Here is a 21,033-nt window from a genome sequence, read left to right as displayed (position 1 = left end):
TGGATTCCTTGGAAATACGCAAATATACCATTGTTCCTTCAGAGAACTCTCTAGGTGAACGATGTCTATTAGCATAAAATCTGTCTCGATCTTGGGCACTTCTAATAGACTCCTTGGCAAACTGCAGCATTTCTTGCATGTCTTGCAAGAATGTCTTTGCAGCATCATTTTGTATTCCCTTTAACCCAACCATAACTGGTGACTTAGGTTGAAACACGTACATAAGCGTAAAAGGACTGTAACCAGTACTTGAATACTTCGCTCTGGCCAAATGGTCTATCAAATCATCGGAACGAGAAAGAGAGTATCGATTCTTAATTGTTAGTTTATTCAATCGTTTATAATCTATACACATTCTCCACGAATTATCTTTCTTCTTTCTTAATAGGACAGGCGCTCCCCAAGGTGATTTACTTGGGCGGATATAGCCCATATTCAGATAATCTTGTAGCTGTGAAGCTAACTCATCCTCCTCAAGCTGGCTCATCCTATAAGGTGGAACACTAATAGGTTGAGCCCCATGGACTAAATCTATGCGATGGTCTACTGCCCGTTCTGGAGGTAAACCTTCCGACAGTTGAGCAGGGAATACATCCATGAAATCATCCAACAATGTTCTCAATTCACGGTGTTCAAACACACTTAAATCATTTTTGTTATTAACAGAAACAACAAATGAAGAATGCGGAATTAAAACACACTGATACACATCATAATGAGAAGTGTTTATTATATTCCGAAGCTGCATCGCAAATACAATAGGTCCCTGAGAAGAGGGAATATTATCACACTAAATACAAAATTGGGTTTCCTTGTCCAAAAAAGAAAGAGTATGCTCTTTCCATCCAATCCGAATATCGTGGGTTTTAAACCACTCTATTCCGATTAACAACTCCACATGTTCCAAGTGCATGACATAGCACGTAAGAGCAGCTGTGTAGTCTTGAATCCGAATAGAAAGTGCTTCAATCTTGCGGTCCCAAAATTGCTTTCCAGCTGGAAGCTGCACCTCGTAGGTGTGATTGCTAGGTATCGTGGACAGCTCCATCTTCTGCACAAGTTTGTAATTAACAAAGTTGTGAGAGCTGCCCGGGTCAAAGAGAATGTGAATTCTTTGGTCCCTAACTTCTCCATAAACTCGGAAAAGATCAGGGGAACCAAATAACAAATTATTAAAAGTGCAATTACAAGAAAGTGGGCAGGTAATCACATTTACAGAAATACCTGTCATTGAAACTTGATTAGCTCCCTTAGCTTTGGAGCTTCGGTCCTGGCGCTTGCTTCTGGTTCTTGCGCTTAGGACAATCATTCCTAGTGTGGCCTCGCTTCTCGCATATGAAACAACGCCCTTCTTTCTTTAGCTTCAAGGTACGAAGGAAATGGACACGGCCATTCTTCGCCTGAGTCGAATGTTTCTTGGAGGTGTTGTCTATAGACTTCGACTCCTCGGTACCAGTGGTAGACTGGAATAACTTCCTCTTGTTCTTCCTACCCGTGTCGGCAACTGTGGTTCCCTTTGCGTTGGCCATGGTATTATCATAGATGTGCGCGTAATTCATGGCCTCTTGCAAAGTGGTACACTTGTTGTTCTTGATCTGTAACTTGTACGAGTCGGGCAAACCATCCACAAAGAAACCTAACAAGTTCACTGGATCCATCTTTGTAGCTCTGGTCTGCAAATCCCGAAACCTCTGAAGATAAACCTCAAAAGTCAGATTCAGCTTGGACATATCGAGGGCTTTGTGCCTGGGGAGGCTTAGGGCTAGGTAGGCTTGATTCTCGGGTTGAGTGGCAAGGGTACGAACCAGTTAGAGGTCTTCGCTATTTTTGGCGCTTGGGGCCCGAGTCTATATAAGGGACCCAGAGGTTCAGTTCTTAGAGAGCCGATGAGAGCAAGTCTTGTTCCCTGGTGCTAGGTCTGATCCTGGATTGAGTCGCAGACGCGCGCCTACATCATAGCGTAGCCCAAGGCCCAGCAGCAGATCCCAAGCTTCTTGAGCTAGTCTTGTGTACCCAGTACACGTCAGATACCAATCTGTGCACATGACACTTTGAAAGTCCAAATGAGGTTGTTGGATCCCACGGAGTCTTCATCGATGCAGGAGCACATCAACCAGTTACAAGAGCTTTTGCAAGAGATTCTCTAGGCGGGGAAGCAGATATCCTCTGAGGACATGGCCATAGCGTTGCTGTCCCACTTGTCTTCCAGCACTTTGCATTCTATTTGTCCTTGGTTACTAGTGGAAGGATGAATACATTAACTTCAGAGGAATTGGTACCGATGGTGCTTGACCAGGAGGAATCCTTCTCAGGACATTCACTTAAAGTCTTTCTTAGCTGAGCAGAAGGGAAGGAACAAGATGATAGCTGAGGAAAGGGAAGCATTGTAGGCTTCACATACATGCAACCATTGTGTTAAGAAAGGTCACTATTGGCAACAGTGTCCTCGGAATATCAGTGAGAGGACTAGTGAGTAGAAAGAGGGTTTTACAGCCGTCACGTCGATTGTTCCAGCTTTCCCAGCCTTCTAGTAGCACGAGGCAAGATGCGATGCCTACAGGAATTCTGGTTCCAGATGGAGCATCGCTTGCTTGTATGTGGCAGCTGACCTGCCAGACAGGTGGCAGACTTTCAGGTAGGACCTCGAGCCATGAGGAGTTTTTTCTGCTAACTCAGGTGCCAATATGTATACCAGGCTGTATTTGTTTGGATGTCATGACCTGACAGACCTAGAGGGGGTTTTCTTGTGTTCCGATGCGCTATCAGAGATCCGAATGGGCCAGAGGATTGCGGTGCAGGAATCCAGACATCGGAGATTGATCCTAGTGAGCAGTTTGATGCCCATTGTTTCTGGGGTATCGATCTAGTGTCAGTCTATCAGCTAGGACCTGAGAGGGGGCTGTCTAAATCTGTGATACAGTGCCCATGTAGGGAAGCACCAGTGGCAGTATCGGTTTTATTGTTGTACTCGAAAAGTACCACGACCAAAGGAGTGCTGCCTAGCACTCGTGGCCTGGGAGTACAAGTTCACATGACTTCAGTTTGTTCTGGTGGCACACCCAGCTCCCTGGAGATGATGTTACATCCAGGAGCTGAGAGGGGGTGTTGGAGTTGAGCATCTCCTAAGGAGAGAGGGCCTTTGTTGTGGGTGTGCCTGCCTCATTGAGAGGCTAGTGCAGGGTTGGGCATGGACCCTTGCCAGTAGGGAGATCCAGGGCGCGATGGGCATGTGGGCAGGATGCCTTGGAGATGCGCTGTCTGCTACGGGTCATTAGCGGCACTGTTTAGGGCCTCTTTGTGGCTTGCTTGCTGCTGTGTGGCAGTTCCCTTGGAGGCGCATTGGTCAGGTCAGTGCAGAGGTCTGTGTGGCCACCCTTGAGGGAGCATACCCGCAGGTTACCAGCCCCTAGAGGCTTATTTATATGCAGAGGTGGGCTGACCTGCTGGTCTACTGCCTAGGCTGCCTGGTCGGGCTGTGTGAGGTAGGTGGGCAGGCCCCTATATGGCTGCATAGCAGCCCTTTATAAGGCAGGAGAGGGTCGGCCCTGTGGAGCTTTCAGTCGGCCTGTTTGAGGCAGGGGGTCATCCCCTTATAGGGCTGCGTGGCGGTCCCCATATGCTGTATGGAGCAGCAGGTCGGCCCACATTGGGCCTGCTGGTCAGCCTGTTTGACCAGCCAACTAGGGGGGTGGTGTGCCTATATATAGGCCCCCTCCCTCACTTGTTGTATCATCTCTCACAGTGGAGGTTTTCCCCAGCAGTTCAGGGTGTTTTGCCTGAGATCCCTTGGCAGTCTCTCTCTCTCCTTTCAGTTCAGTTTGTGTGGGATTGATTGAGAGATCAGTGGAGTGATTTGTGGATCTGGAGATGCTCTCCTTTGGGGCACATGCATTGTATCAGTTGCCCTTATAAGGGCCTCTCCTCTTTTGAATAAACAACTCTTTGCTTCATTTGTTGATTCCTTGCGGTTGTTCCATCAGTTATGCTTATGCAATAGGAGGGTTGATTATTGGATTGTGGGCCTTTTTTTGTCTTTGGTAATTCAGCTTAACCCAAAGATGGTATTTATACTAAATTTTGATTTCTTCATGGTTTGCATGCAGATGTCCGAGCCAATTCTCATTGCCAGCTCGTATCCTTTAAATTGGACATAATTTGTGTTGGATGCTTCTTGCCAAACTGTTTTCAATAGTTTCATCCTGTCTTTGAAAGCTTGTAGCACATTTATGTCTCGTTTTAATTATCTATTTTTTACTGAAATTGTTATCAATTAGCTTCTTAGATAATCTCTCATGTCACTAATGCGCTTGTCTTAGATTCCAATGTTTTGCATGTTGGTGCACATGTATGTGTTTTTTTGTCCAGACCAATAGTAATTTCTCCATATAGGGAGGTCATGTATGCTGAGGATTTTCTACAGGTTTTTGTGTAGGCTGCCCTTACTCATGTGCATCTTTATCAACCCTTCTCTTAGGCTGCGCTCCACCAAGATGTTTTGTGTGGGTAGGCAGACTCATTGCTTGGTAAGAAATTATGCTTTCACATGGAAATAGATGTTGATGAGGTTTTAGTTTCCTTAGGCTCAGATTTTGTTTATTCATTCCTCTTCTGTAGCGGACCTCTTTAGTTGCTAGCCTTTTAAAGGAATTTTCAAGGGGTGAATGGAGCGCTTAGCATCTGTCACCTGCATCCTCTAAACGAGGTCCTACACCAGGCACAATGGGCAGTGGCAGCAGCAGGCAGCCTAAACCAGGCCTAAGTTGGATCATTTCAAATAAAGCCTATGAGGCTCTATGCAGTCGACCACCAGGGATGCAATCACCTGATTTGCAGGGATACCTAAAAGCATCCTACGAGTCGTCCTACTTCAGTAGCTCACCATAAAGCCATATAAGTGGCCTCCTTGACTCAGCCCAAAAGATCAGGAAAGGCCCTGAGCAACAAAGTAGACTTCGGCCCCTAAGAGGAGTAGGACCTCCCTTCCAACTCCACAAGTACAAAGGCCAAGATCTAACCCTTTCAAGGAGCAGTCAGCTGTCATGAAGCACCATACTTGTTCAGTGATTTGGCATTCAATTATAAGTACTCTCTAGACCAGGCGGCAGGGTGCGTAGAGGTGCAAGTTGCACCCACACCCTATGCTTGTGTCTGTTGTTATCGCTCGCGTGCACTAGTCTCTCATTCTCATAAAGTTATACACTTCTGCTTTCAATTAGCAGCTCGTTCATGTGGTATCAAAGATTTAAAACTTTTCTTTTCCATGGATGATTGAAAGCATAAATGGTGAAAGTGCTTTATCTTGGATGCCTAGGGGGACTCGATATAAGAAGACATTTAGTTGGAAGGCCAAAAGGACGTAGGAACAGAGATTGTGATAGACCTACACAATAAGGCTCTAGCTCTATGAGTTACCAAGCCCACAAGAGGAAATGAACAGCCTGAGTTCAACAACTACAAAGAGATAGAGGACAGAGCCAAAGTGAGTCGAGTCTTGACCAAGTTTAGTAAGGCCTATAGATGAGAATACTAAGAATAGTGGTACAAGATTACCGAGTATGGGTAACATGGATGGTAATGTAGGATTGCTCAGCATGGGTGAAAAGGAAACATAAGAGATGGAGCAATTGAATGCCAAGGGTGAGGAAGCATGGGAACAAATGAAAGAGCTTAAGGTGACCAAACTTTTGTCTTACAGCACGTGTTTCTTCAGGGAGTTGTTGCAAGTAGGAGAAAAGACCTAAGACAGTTTGGCTTCCTTAGTAAATGATGTGCCCACCATAATGGCAAAAATTAGAAACACAACAATCTAGAGAGTAATTATTGATAGAGGATCAGGTGTCAACAACCTTTAAAAGGATGTCATGAATCAGCTGAGGCTCAAATACTTCAAAACCATAACCTTTTCAAGTACAGATGTGTGCGGTTGTGTGTAAGCATTGGTGATGTATACAGAGTTAGCATGAGTGTTATTGGGAAGAAAATGCCTATGACTCATTATTTGGAAAAGATTGAAAAGAGATAAAGGTACTTAATAAAAAATTTGAGATCATGACAATTAGGATAGACAACAATGTAGTGAAGATACCCACAAACCTCTAGAGGCTAGCAAAGGAACACCATCTGAGGGACATTGAGGTGGACGATCAATTTTCCCATGATATTGAAGCTTACAACGTTGAATATCGTGTGGGCACATGAAATTGACTTGTTTTGAGTTGGTTTAATCTTTCTCCAGCAACAATGATTGCATGCTTTCCAGGTTCCCCTAAATCAGGCATTCGCTCTATACAAGCATCAATAGGCATCTCCTCTTGAGGGGGAGTAACCCCTAGATGAGTTAATGCTGAAGCTAGCAAAGATAGCCAAGTAAGGACGGATGTTTAAAAAAAACTTCATCGAATATCGTGAAGGAAGTCGGTCCCTCGTTATAAGATCCATGTATTTGAGTGCATCAACTTGGAAGCACCAAGGAAGCCATACCTCGGTCAGCGTAGATGCTAAACTTGCGATGCCAGACTCCACCCAGAGTACAATCTTTGACTTTTTCCAGTCGAGTAGCACGGACCAGCAGGGCCCAGGGAGACAATGTAGTCGAGGCCTAGAGCGAGAGATGTGACAGATGCGTTAGCGTGTTGATGCATGGATCATGCCTGGGGAACTCATGTTCAATAGACCAAGGGTGCAGTAGGTGTGTGTGACAGTGGCACTTGTTCGACGCAGAGCCATGGTTAGGAGACCACAGCGGACCATGCATACTGATCGACATTAGTGCTCTATCACGGGTTGCATGTCAATGTAGCCTCGTCCACTACTTGATCCTTTCTTGCCTAGTGGACTGAGTTCCTCAAACAACATACAAAGGATCAAACAATGATGCCACACCGCAGTTCCCATCTACTCTGTGAGCTTAGACACTTTGTACAAGTGTTTATGTTCATGTTTATATTTGTCTTGGGTGTGGATGTCAGCTTAGAGGCTCCACCCATTCAGCTCATTTTATCTCATTTTCTTAGTCTCATAGGCCTTTCGGTCATTCTTTAATAAAGTCTCTCTCTCTCTCTCTCTCTCTCTCTCTCTCACACACACACACACACACACGCGCGCGCCCGCGCGCACGCGCGCGCGCACGTGTGCTTTTTTTTTCTTTTGGGTAAAAGAGATTTTTCATTCAGAAAAATATACAGTCATAGCTGTCTAAAGTAGGACAGCTAGTACTCCAAACTAGAAATAGTAATAAAAATCTTCCAATTGGGCCTGAAAAAGGTCTCCATATAAATGAGCATCTTGAAGAGATTGGAACAAGGAAGCTCGAAATAGGGAAAGACATCCACATAAGAGTGCTCATACAGGAGCACGATACAAAGACTAGAGCCCAATAGCAACACCAGGAGAAGAAATGATCATATTTTGGCATTGGTACATGTCAATAAGGTAGTAAGGATGCACCAAATAGGCCTGTGATGCAACCCCATATGGTACTGTCTTCTGGCCTGTGAAAAGAAAAGGGTGCAACCCATTTTGACGAGATCGGAACAAGGAAGCTCGAAATAGGGAAAGACATCCACAGAAGAGTGCTCATATAGGAGCACGATACAATGACCAGAGCCCAATAGCAACACCAGGAGAAGAAATGATCATATTTTGGCATTGGTACATGTTATTAAGGTAGTAAGAATGCGCCAAATAGGCCTGTGATGCAACCCCAAATGGCACTATCTTCTGGCCTGTGAAAAGAAAAGGGTGCAACCTCGATCATCCATAACATCAGCTACTATGGAAATCCCTATCTGATGCAGAAAATACGCCTTTCGAGGCTGTAAGTGAGCTAAAGGATGTGGAAAGAGCTGGCTCCATTGAAGGCTTTGCCATCGAAAAGTATTACCAGGATTTGGAGGTCTACCAGTATATTGTAAATAATCCCGAAGCTGCTACTACCAATCATGAAGCAGCTGAGAAGAGAAAGGGCAGCCAGGAATACGACCACGAAAGTGTCCAAAGATCACATCAGAAATAGCCGGAACCCAATGGCTGAAAGCTTCTGTGTACGGAGAGAGGAGACGAAGCAAGACAACGCAAGAGTCGATGGCTGGCTCTGCTCCAAAAGAGTGATCAAAAGCATAGCCTTGCGGGCAAGGAAAGAGTGTGAAGATCCAGAATGTTCAGACCTCCAATCAGCTTGGGCAAACAAACATATTTGCATTTGAGAAGGTGAAGTGCCTTACGATCATGCTTGGTGCGCCAAAAGCATCATAACCTTAGTGATGAACTTTTGAATATGTCGAGAAGACCAGGGAATAAGGAGCAAATAAAACTGCGCATAAGCCATAAGTATAGACTGCACAATTCGAAGGCGAACATACAGTGACGAAGTAGATAACTTCCAATAATCTAACTTGCAAAATAGCTTTTGCAACACCCAAAGTTTCTCTTGTGGTAGAGAAATATGCCACCCAATAGGATAGCCCAGAAATATGCCACTCAATAGGATAGCCCAAATGACGCACCACTTGATCCCCAAAAAACATAGGCCCAGACCACAAGATACTATGGCAATCAAAATAGATGAAGTGCATGCATAATGTGTCTGACATCAGCCTCAGCGTTTTGTATAGAAAGAAAAAAGAATCATCTGCATAAGTTTGGCTGACAAAAGGCCGGCCTCTTGGAAACTCAATGCCATGTAAGTCCTGCAGAGAAACCAAGGCATCTATTTACATCAACAAAGGATGAGTAGCAATTGCAAAAAGGAGAGCACTTAGATTATATTCTTGCTTGACAAAGCGGCCTAATGACCAAGGCGCGCACACACACACAGTTCCTTTGTTTCTCTTCTAGAGTTATGAAGGTATGTGTCCCTCATCAAGAGCCAACTTATTTTATTAATTGGCCTCTACATCTAATTGCAACATCCATGGAATCTACAAGTCAACCAATTATGAATCAAGTTTTATAGGAGGAGAAATGAAGCTAAACGATATTGAAGGTGTGTTTGGGGGGTGGGGGAGTTCCAATCTGTGCTTGTGTCTGTTCGCAACACCAATTGTACAAGTGCTCTAATATTTCGTTTCATCAAAGTGTTCTTAGTTCTATGCTTCTTCATTCAGTCAGCATCCCGTGCATGCATGTTAGAATAGAAGAAGCTTGCTTGCATGTTTTACTTATTTTAGGAGGCTGATAAATCAGGCTGATTAACTTCTAGTCATCATTGCACTTCTAGTGAGCATTTATAGATTTTAGCATGCCAGCTACAATAAAGATGGGGTATTTTTTAGGAGTTGTAATGCAAAATAACGGAATCTTCAAGCTAAACAATCAAGGATTCAAGGTGTATAAGAAGAAAAAATGAAGTGAAATGATATTGAAGGCTTTATTGTAAGTCCAAGAGATACCCACCATGATCTCTGGGACAGACAAGTTTAAAGCACTATTTTCAAAGTAGCTCTAAAAGACAATTTCAATCTCACCGTTAGACCTTTGTGTGACTTGTTGTTATAAACAAAAACATATGATGGCTGTGAGGTAGGCTAATTCCAAATTGTTCAAGAGATTTTTTCCTTTAAGATAGATGATGTAGTCTTCCATATGTTCGGCTGATTGCTCTATGAGGATGTTGATGTCCGTTGGTAACAAGTTGTAGATCGTGTTGAGCTTTTATTTCAGGTCTTCAAAGTTCATATTTCTCTCGGTGTAAGAGCACATCTCATCCTCAAGGGTGGGTTGCATACCTCATGAATCCTATTCTTTATGAGTGTGTATCCATATCATATCCCAAGTTCATGGGATTCAATCCACCTTTGAGCATGGAGGTCTCCAAAGTACCTTATGCCAGCATGGGGGATTAATGTTTCTTTAATAGAGTGTCATTCTTCTCCTAGAGCTTGGTCAAAATTTTGTATGGTACTCATGTTCCTATCACATGGAATGTCCCTCTGGCAAATCAGTTTGTTCTGCCCTCCCCCCCCCTCCCCTGTAAAATCTCCAGCCATTTTGACCCTATTTGTGCAGTTATGTTTCTACTATAACTGTCATTGTCCTGCAAGGGAGTCTCTAGCTGGCTAATATCATTGACGTTTTTCATGTATTGGCATACAGCTTCTTGTTCTAAGGGAGAGAACCTTTTTCAATTAATACTGTTGGATAGGGATTTAATACTTCAACTCTAGCAAACATAGCATTTTCACTTGTTATACATTCTTCCTAACCCCTTGGACATCCATAAAGGACAACATGCTGGACCAAAGGTGGGTTGACCTCATGCTCCAGCACCATCGGTGGAGTTTTTATTGCATTTTTTTTCATTGTGTGAAAAGACCTTCTCGGCCTCCGAGGAGCCACTTTTAGTGCATGATTTTTAATACACTGTTTAAGTCCCTTCCTAATCGTTTAACTTGTAAATAAGAGTATGTGGCTACAAAGGTTGAGTTAAATCTTCCTAATTTACTGGTAGTGAGTTTTGGTTCAAGCAGCTTCTGGCTAGGCAGAATGAGTGCATGTTTCCTCTTGATTTGTGGTCAGGCAAGTTGCAGGTCTACTTGGGCAAACTTTTTTCATGCCATTTGCGCTCACTGCATTTTCCGCTCTTGCACGCTTTCGAGTATTACTACAACAGGTTCTCTCTCTCTCTCTCTCTCTCTCTCTCTCTCTCTCTCTCTCTCTCTTTCTCTCTCTCTCTCTCATCTGGCCTCTTGTTTTCCCCTTAGTACTGTACCCCTTTCTGCCTCCTCCTTCTCCCCTCCTTTCCCTTCTTCCCATGCCAAACTGTTTTCCTCTTCCATTTGCTACATGTTTATTGTACTTTTCAAAACCCGTCAAAATGTACATGTTAATTTGCATGTAGATGATAAATGGGCTTCTCACGTGTTGCTGGTGTTGCTGAATGTATTTTATCATGTTTTGCCAATAGTGCATTTCAAGTTATGAAAAGCCATGGAAGCCGCCTTGCACACCTCTATTACTTTTGCTTGTGTCGCTGCATTCGAACATGGTATGTGCAATGGATTTTCTAAATTCAAGTATGATCCAATAGAAGTAGAGCATGGAGAAGCCCAGAGAGGAGACAAAGGGAATCAGCAACGCCGTCATTGACGAACTAGTCCTCATCACCAAGGAGATGTCACTGATAGCCAACATGGTAATAGAACCAAAGGACTTTCAGTATGTTGATAGCATTGCCACCCGACACATGACCAACAAGAGGGAGTACTCAGACCAGTGGATCCCAAGTCATCAATCACAGTTGGTGGCCACTCAAACTGTCCAGTGGAGGAAATAGGGAGTGTTTTCATCATTACATGGAAAGGTGGGACCAACGTACTTATAGATGTGTTTTTTGTTCCTAACCTTTGTAAGAATCTTCGCTCTATTCTTGCTATTATGAAGAATTGAATAAAGATAGAGTTTTGACCACCAATGAATCAGGATCCTTGATCAGAAAAGGAAGGTGGCTCATGGGAAGTATCAAGCAACGGTCTCTTTAGGATGAGAGCTTTGACAGCTCAAGCTAATATAGGATTTAACAAGCTTGTGGCACAAGAGATACGCTATTTAGCACACATTCTAATACAAGCTTTAACAAGCTGTGGCACGAGAGATACGGGCATCGTTACATGATGGCTCTACGACATGCAAAAAAATGGTCTGGTGGATATTTGTGCTTCTTGCATGATGACCAAGTAAGCAAGGTAACCATTTCCCAAGGCATCTACATTGAGGACAAACGGTGTCCTCCCAACTTGTACACTTAGATATTTGTGGAGACAAGTTTACATCATCACTTGGAGGTTTCTCATTTTCATAGATGTAAGAAAATGTTTGTAACATTCACCAAATTCAAAGAATGGCTAGAAATGGTGGAGAATGAAACTGGAAAGAAGCTGAAAGCTATGGGGTCAAATAGGGGATGAGAAGTCCAATCGATTGAATTCAATCAGTTATGCAGCTTAAGGGGGATCAAGCATGAGCTTACTGCAACACCTACTCCATCTCAGATGGGTTAGTACAAGGCAAGAACAGATCCATAATGGAGAAATGATGGTGAGGTTGATGATGGACATCAAAGGAATTGTACTACAATGTATGTACTCAACTAGAGTTTGATAAAGGCAAGAAAGGGAAAGACTCCACATGGTGCCTACTTAAGTAAATAGCCATCTACTATGAAAGATTGAAAAGTTTTTGGTTCTAAATGCTATGTGCATGTTGTCGATGAAAGAAGGACAAAGCTTGATGTGAAGAATCAAGAATGTACCTTCATCGGATGCAATATGGAGTCGAAGGGATACCGGCTCAACAATCCAAGATTGTGGTCAGCATGGGCATTGTGCCTGCAATGCAAGTATACAACTTTTAGCTCTTTTTTTAAGCATTGTGCATCTCTCTCATCCTTCATTGCTTCAGTTGCCTCTTGAGTGTGACATGATCTTCCTTCACAAAACCCTTTAATGACCAAATCTCAAGATAGGATGATGTGTCCCAGCATTTCCATACCTCAATGAGACACTTGGCTGTGGATGTCATGACGTCTCGGAGCAGTTTCACCTGGCGTATGGGACAAGGCATGTGGTTTTGGTTGGTCTCATGAACTATTTTAGTTTTTGGAGATATTACTAAAATCTCTCCTCGCAACCAAGACTTGCAACATTGACTTAACCTTTTTCTTGATTGGAAAAAGTTTATCACTTGTGTGTGAGAGTTTTGCATAGCAGCTTAAACTTGCATTTCCTTGTTTTGTTTTGGATCGGGTGTACCTTTAGCTCATTTTATGTACGGTATGGCCTACTTCATGCCTTGATCCACCTCTTGTAACTTTATTTGTTGGCTGACTTGAGCCTAGGCTGTAGTTCTGATTTTTCTCTGATTAATTGGATTTTTGTGGTTGAGTGTTTGGACAATTGTGGATAGAAATTTACTTCCTTCAACAAGGGTTGTAGATGTGCTCTTTTTCCTTCATTTGGCTACATCTTTCTTTTTTAATAATGTTTCTCCAAAAGGAAGGAACTAGAAGCGAATGTTTACCTGCCATGTGAGAATTGTTCTAATTTTCAATGGGTTGATATCATGCCGTATAATGTCTGCACACACATGAGAAGATGCCCAATTCCTTGCTAACCTCTGAACACGCCTGATTGGTTATCATCGCAGGTTCTTCATGACGTGGTTCTCATTTTCAACATGCTTTCCACACAGCAGTTCGAGAAACTAGCAAGTTCAAGTAGCATTTTTGAAGAAGCTTACGGATGTGATGGAAAAGTATCTCTCTCTTTTCTCCCGTTTACAACGTGTCTGCTGTGTGCGGGAATTTACAATCTCAATGCAAATGGCTGTATGCCAAAGAAACCTCTTCTGGCTTGGAGGAGGAGATCAAGATTTAAATCGTTTCCTTTTCTTGTGATTTCTCATTGTGTCTGGAACTTTGAATTCTTCTTTCTGGATGGATCCTTTTTCTTGGTCTCTTCCATGTATTGTTCAGCTTATTTTGTCCTTTTGTTTGATGAAGTAGCAGAAACAGATTGGGATAGCTATGCTATCTCAGAACATGTGGAATGACTAATGAGTAGCTTTTTGGAGAGGGAGAAACAAAAGAAAACTCTTAATGTACTTACACTTCCTGTAGGAAAGGCAAGGTAATACTGCTGACGATACGCCTAATTATTTGGAGTGCAAATGGGATGGTGTGAAGCTTTGTCTTTTCAGTAAATTTGTTCACCAGCACGGAAGAAAAAGAGAGGAAGATGCCTTGCAGTGGTTTGCTGAGGACCGCAAGAGCAGAAAATACGATGTGTTTGGCACATTACAATCAGGTATGCTCAATTTCTCTCAATTCAATTAATTGAAGATGAAATTCTCTGGATCTTAGCTATTTTGTGTCAAATGCATATGTGTCCCATACCAATTGATATGTTTTTGTAAAATATGCTCAGGCCAAATATCATCAGGAGATGGAGAAGAAACCAATAAACATGGTAGGTCGCTTCTTGGCAAAGGTTCTGCATATGCTCTCCAATCAGCAGATTCAATGGGAAACTCGAATGTGGATGCTTTACCACATTTAGATGACGTGGTCTCGGCATTGGATGCCAAAAGTGGATGTGGACAATTAGCTTCTCAGCGGCATGAAGGTCTGGTTACAAAGCAGTCTATAGAAAATAGGGACCTTTGCGGCAATGGAGAGCAAGCAGAACAAGAACTCTCTGTTGCTGAAGTAATGCAGGCAAAAGAAACAAAAGACTCCTTGAAAGAGAATGATGTGCGTATTGGATCCACTGCATCAGTCTTGCGACCTAAGAGAAAGGTTGCATATATATCTGTAGATATGAAACCGGCACAGGCAATAGATAATGAGATGGAGAAATCAATGGAACAAAACCCCGATTCTAAGAAACAAAAGAAAGATGCTCTCTTTGATATGCTCACAGGAATAGGAGGAAACGCACGTGATACTCTATTTTGATCATGCGTTGGTCATAATAGGAATGTTTCTTTAATTTAATTTTTGTATTGAGGAATGGCAAGTATTAGATAATGAGAGAGTCCCTTTCATAAGGGAAAATTTTTTCTTTATTAAAAGAGACCTGTCAACATTTGTATTTGCATGATCCTGTAGGCTCAAAAGGACAAAATAAAACATTTCATTTCATTTGATGTCTGTGTGTGTGTGTGTGTGTTCCCCCCTGCCCCCTCCCCCCCCTTCCAGCCCAAAAGATCAACCAGTGATATTGTTCAAGGGGAGTCACGTCAAGACTACAGGCACCATGGTTTTGATGTCTCTTCCAGAAAATGGGTGTTGACGCGTGGTGGAGGCACTATAACGTACTTTTGGATATAAACAGAGAGGAGGGTTGGAATGTTACCTCTGTAATGTAATGGCTATCGGAGTACCATGATGTGATGTCTCTTCCTTAAATGGGTGTTGACTAAGAGATGAAGCTAGAATGCAGCCTAGACACAAAGGGGATCTAATGTTACCTGTTCAATGTACTTGTTATCCTAGTCTCTTTATAGAGTAGAAATATGTGGAGAAAGCACATCAGTTGACACATGGAATTGGAGAAGGCTTATTAAACAAATCGGAAGGATTAAAGGTAACAATACATCATTTTTTCTTTTGTGGACATTTTATCTCCTCGTGGAGATTGTGTGGTGCTTTTGGAACTTTGGGACTCTGGAGACTTTTGACATAGCTTTACAAAGCCTTCAAGATGCCAAGCCTTGTGCTTGCAGTCTGTTTTGCAAATACTTGAGAGTACTCTGGAAACTGCAGGTCACTATCCCAATTCCAGGGCTATGCATCATCAGTCCTTCAATGTGTCAGAATAGTGGTTGGGTAGTTGACAACAAGGAATATAGGAGTAAATGTGCTGTTAGCAAAGTTCTAGAAAGGCAGATGTAGTGGCACCTTGAGGACGTCACTGTGAAACAAGAAGCCATTTTTAAGCAGAACATTCAGTAATTATGCACTATGTAGTACATTCAATCCTCGGGGGATGAGACAATAACCATCTGTCTACATACAAGTCCGCCCTATCAGGAGATACGTATAGAGTGATGTGTGGACTAAAGCTTGTAGAAGTGCAAGCATGAACGGTCACAGATTTTTAACAGGTGAAGGAGATAGCATCTTACCTGTACGATTGATAAATATAGTGATGCTATTACTGGGCAGATGCACGCGCTTAACATGTATTTTAAAGAAAATCTATAAGAAGACATCTTTTGTATCGTGGCTGTTGTATTGTGGACAAGGATGGCAACTTAACCAAAGAAGACATCTTCCTTTTTCTCAGTGCCCTATATTTTTTTATACTGCATTGGATGTGCTCCTTTGTTGCTCATAAAGTCGTGCCCCTCCACCTTTAGTTCAGCTTTGGTAGTTGTAGCTAGTGTCCAGCTCTTATGTAGTTTTATATGCCCTTATTTACATCTTTGGCTTGAGCTCCTTATGTGTGTGAAATGAGTGCTCCCTTGCAATTAATTAACTTTCCCCCAAGAAAGCCACAAAACCTAATAATGTTATCACTGCAAAAAGACATCTACATATGTGGAAACTTCGGAGTTGCAAATTCTTTTCCGTTTGACTTAAGAGATCGAAGAGAGTGTCTTTTCGAGATGCAAACATGCTGCCTCTTGGTGGTTGAAAGATCCACGAGGAAATCGATGGAGACAGATTTCCATAGCTGAGAAGAAACTAGCAATGAATGATGAAGACTTTGTTGGGCGTTTGTGCTTTTGTTTTGTTGTGAAGTTTCACACCATGTATGAGGCCAAAAGAAAAATGTCTTTGCATTCGAAGAAGGGTTTTTAAAACACCATTGTGACCTAGAGCTTGTTGATATTCACGCTGTTGAGATTCTAAATAAGCTAAATTTGAGTTGAACACAAATCTTAGTGGTTGAAGACGAGCAAACCAACTCCATTGTCAAATATCACTACTCACTCACAAATCACTACAAAACCTCTCTCATGATCCTTTCACAAGGAAACTTACAAAAACATAAAGCTTTAAAACTCCGTAAGTCAAGCTCGAGATGTCATATAGCTCAAAGAAGAAAGAATACAATGCCTCAGTGGAAGGCAAGAGACAACTCTGATACCATGATAGCACATGCAGAGGGAAAAGAGAAGAGTGGAGATGAGGAGAGAGGGCACAACTAGAGAGCACATCACAAATGACTAATTATACACTAGATTACTTTAAAGAATCAATATATACAAACTTTTTAGGATTAGGGTTAGGGTTAGAAAATTTTATCCTTTTTACTCTTTAGCAATCTAATGTATTATTGCTTATCCTTTTTACTCTTTAGCACTCTAATGTATTATTGCTTATCCACTTTATACAAGATGATGTTGAGATGAATTTTAAATACTCACTTGGATTGGTGGAGCTTGATCTCCTTTAAAGATATTCTATCCTACAACTAAATTGTATGTCGATAAGAGAAAATAGCTAAATTTTATTTTCTTTGTTTGTTTTATGTGTTGATTTGAAGAGGCTACAATGAATTAGGACAATAAGAGTGGCATACATTCACATCCATGTGATGGGTGGATGTGGATGTGGATCATGGATAGGCTTTGGATTAGAGAATTAGGACTTGGTTCCTATGTAGTGGGTGGTCATTCCCCTTGTATTGTGAGGATCACACTCTAGTCTTCACTTAATAAGGTTGATAGTCAATATGATTGATATGTTGACTCTATCTCATGTTTGTGGTTCTCCATCTTTCTCTCTATCCTTGTGAGCATCTATCTCATGTTTGTGATTCTCCATCTTCCTCTCCATCCTTGTGAGCATTTCCCTCCATTGTTGAGCACTCTTCTTTAGTAACATGGTCTCAGAGCACCAGGTGGTTGTCCTCCCCTTTCTATTCTTACAAAGTTTATCCCTCTTTGAGTTCTTTCTATTCTAATGATATCCTTGAAACTGTCAGTTGTGACTTTGGAGAAGCTAGCTCTTTTGGCAATTCTCGTAGGGGATAGGTGGGGTAGGATAAAACCACACTGAACATCAATTGTGTTGGTTCATTGGTTGCAAAGAAACTCTATCCTTCTACTATTCATAGGTTTTATTGGTTATATTTTCTTTTGAGGATCTTTATTTCTAAGTGGTGGGTTGTAGAAGGTCTTCTTCGTAGGATTTTTGGTTCAGGTGCTGCTATTCTGCTTGCCATTTTGTGGGTCTTCTTAGCAGCCAGCAATGTGCAATGGATGACAACAATCTAGAAACTCCTTTTCTTTCTGTTGATCATAAAAGCCTTTGTTGAAGTGTAAGATTTTGTCTTAGCTATTGTGGGTCAAAGGCTTCATTCAACTGTAGCAAGGAAGGTGTTTTTCCATTTTTTCGCCAACTGCTAGTTTATGTTGTGTTTCTTAGTCATTGTTGCTACTGGTGGCCAGGAGGCTTAAAAAATTTCTCTATTCTCTGTAGCAAGTTTGTCTTGTGTCCACTGATCCTAGCCACCATCATTTTAATAGGATCTTTGTAGTTGAAGCTATGTTGTGGCTGAAGACCCCTTGTGTCTACAAGACTATGTTGTTGCTATTGTGGGCATTCAATGTAGTTTTCAATTGTTTGCCAAGACAAAATATTGTATATTGTTGAATTCTAGGATATGATTTCTTGGTTGATAGATAGTTGTGCTTTGTATGTAATCCAACACATTTCTTTTGCTTCGTTTACAGAACCCCTTGCTGTTTTGTTGTTGCCAATCCCTTCCTTGGAAAGTTGTGAGCTTGTTTGCTGCAGCTGTCATGATCCTCTCTGGGGGAGTTTTTCTCACACTTTTTGATGTAAGGAGAGTGTCTGCAAAATTACCATTACTCTGCAAATCAAATGACAGTTTGATCATGGAAGAAAATCGTGGTGCTAACAATGGAGATTTTGGCCAACTTTGTTTTTTATAAGGTTATCGAAGACCTTCTTATCTTGTGACATGTGGCAGTCTGATCGTTTGCCCCTTATCATTTTTATCCTTGCTAAGGGTTTATAGATAGATGTAGAGTTTTTGTGCTAATCAAGTTCATTGTTTAGAAGTTAGTTCATTTGGTCAAGTTGACCATGTTAATGGGGTGTTTAGTGTTAGGATTAGTGGTAGTTTAGGCCATTGTAATGAGTTTTAGGTTTAGTCTTTTGTCTTTGTGAGGATCCTAAATGATTTTATCACTTTGTGTGAATTAAGTTTTTCAACTTACATGAGAGGTAGTGAATTATTTTGTCATTTGGCTTCTATAACACCACCTTTATTTAAAGCATGTGAATTGAGGGCCTCTTGCCAAAATGGCCACCTCCCCACTCATATTTAATGGCCTATTCCCTCTTTTATTTGTTCTCTCTCTCCGGTCTTTTCACTCATCTATCTTTCCCCATATTCATTCACCTTTACTTGCTTTTTTCTCTTGCCCTTTAGTACACGTTTCATTTTCCTTTTATAAGTTATTGGAAAATTTATCGCAATATTAATCCGAGCTACTTTACATTTTCTATAAATGGGGACTTAGTGATTGTGCCACCTTGTTCAAAGCGAGGCCATAGTGGTGACTTCAGCAGAGATACCTCTCAAAAAACACCACAATCAACAAATCTACAAACTGTGATGGACTACTTTTGCTTCGACTGAATTTGAAGAACCTACAACTTACTCATTTACATACTGGATAGACCATTGCATTGCATACATTTACGCATAATGCGCACTAACACTTACACCTATTATAACATTCCAAAAGGAAGGGCCTTAGTGGGATTCCCACCTTGTTTTTCAAAGGTCCATTTGGCCAGTCAACTTATGAGTCGACCTAGTAATAGCTGGTCAACTAGTGGGTTGATTGGGCTGTTTTAGGTCTTGGAACCATTTTCTAAGGAGTTGGTCTTTGCCATCTTTCTTGTAAGTATTTTAATACTTTGGCCATCATGCAATAACATTTTTTAATTGAAAAATGATTTCTAATATGATAAACGTTGATTTTAAAAATCTCTTATTCATCAAGACTCTCTTGTCTTATGTTTCAAAGAGTGAATTTGAATGGGAGGTAGATGATCATGCTCAAGCTCACATTATACTACGTATTGGTAATAGACTTCTTCATCATTTTGGCAAAGTCTCGACATCAAGACATTTGTGGGGATTCTATGGGGAGGTCACTAATCATAGTGACATTAACGGTCGAGGATAAGATGATGAGGTGGTAAGGTGCCATGTGTCAAGGTGAAATGATACTTATCTACCATGTGGCTTGTGTGGAGACACCTGATGGATGGACCTTATGGAGAAGGAGATGAGGAAGAAAGTGATGCTACTAGAGCTTGTTGCTTACTCTATGTGTTGTTGCCTTGTTGTCGTGTTGGTTGTTATAGCTTGTTGATGCTTGCACTTTTATGTGTCAACAGAAGTGCTCCTAGTTTCTTTTGTCACCCTTACATATTATACATTTTTATTATTTTGAAAATACTTATAGTTAGTGGTTCCTACAACTAGTCTTATATTATTTTAAATATTTTAAGAAGTACTTGTAGTTGGTGCCTCTTGCAATCAATCACATCATTGAATATATCAACAATTCATTCGTCACTATCTGAAATTCTTTAAAGTTCAACAAGAAAGTTATGACAATAAGAAGATACAAGAAATTTATTATAACAAGAAGACACAAGAAATTACAACAATGTGAGCTAATGTCAAAATGTCAACATTCATCCAACTCTAATTAGAAGAAGATCAATCATTACCTCAACATGAATCAAATATTTGAATAAGTTAATTTTAAAAGGCAAATTGCATTGATGTTTTATGGAGAGATATGTACGTCATTCGCATCTAGTGGATTTATTCACAATGTCAAATCAAGACAAAAAATACAGGCATAACAAAATCAAGTTTCACAAAACAAAATATTTAAATAGTTAGCACATGCAAATAGCTTGAAGAAAAGAATATGACATGTAGTTTGAGCACTAAATCGTGCTAATAGTATCAGTAATTAGTGATAGTATCAGTAATTAGTGATCAGTGGCCAATATCTTGACAGATATTGTACACACATTTGATGGAGGATGCAGGGATCTTGTAGGCCTGCTTCATCCACGAGAATAATTTTTCTAAGAGGGTGGATTGGCTGTCCTTTCTTTTTTGAAATAATCACAGGCATGGTATGGCATTTCCAGCCACAATCGTGGCCTTATCAGGTTTTTCATTTGCTCAAGCTTTTTTGTGGTATATTGCCATGGGTTTTTCATGCTCTACATGATGTATCTATGCCTTGAGTTTCTTGTCTCGGTTGTTTTTCATACTTAATAGAAGTCTATTTCAAGAAAGGGGGAAAAAATGTGTGAAAATTTATGTGTCACAAAAAATGATTATTTTCTTCAAATTCTTTGATGTTTTTCGGTCCATTGTTTTTCCAAGCTTGATATGCATGCATGAGAGCATAAAAGGGAGACAACCAGCCTCTATGGAAAGGGAAACAGCCAGCTTCTAGGGTACCAATCGGTGTGCATATCCTTTTGAGAGTAAAACCGGTGACCAAAGACCAATTGTG

At 41.3% G+C, this 21,033-nt stretch overlaps 1 protein-coding gene across 2 annotated transcripts in view; it reads left to right on the top strand.

Annotated features, from left to right (window-relative positions):
* The window catches only part of LOC147891028 (uncharacterized), a 29,916-nt gene extending 15,393 nt beyond the window's left edge, over positions 1–14,523 (top strand). For both annotated transcript variants that reach the window (XM_087389580.1, XM_087389579.1), the window contains exons 5-9: positions 4,104–4,132; positions 10,516–10,609; positions 13,141–13,248; positions 13,613–13,799; positions 13,920–14,523. In XM_087389580.1, coding sequence (XP_087245706.1) covers positions 4,104–4,132; positions 10,516–10,609; positions 13,141–13,248; positions 13,613–13,799; positions 13,920–14,449 — 948 coding nt within the window. In that variant the 3' untranslated portion in view covers positions 14,450–14,523. The remainder of the gene's footprint in view (positions 1–4,103; positions 4,133–10,515; positions 10,610–13,140; positions 13,249–13,612; positions 13,800–13,919) is intronic.
* Positions 14,524–21,033: the final 6,510 nt, after the last annotated feature.

Source organism: Dipteris shenzhenensis, chromosome 18 (assembly GCF_047967505.1).
Source record: "Dipteris shenzhenensis isolate YYH24624 ecotype China chromosome 18, Dip_SZ_1.0, whole genome shotgun sequence".
In the NCBI taxonomy this organism is placed as follows: domain Eukaryota; kingdom Viridiplantae; phylum Streptophyta; class Polypodiopsida; order Gleicheniales; family Dipteridaceae; genus Dipteris; species Dipteris shenzhenensis.
The sequence above is the reverse complement of the archived record's forward strand: the minus strand, read 5'-3'. Positions and strand labels throughout refer to the sequence as shown.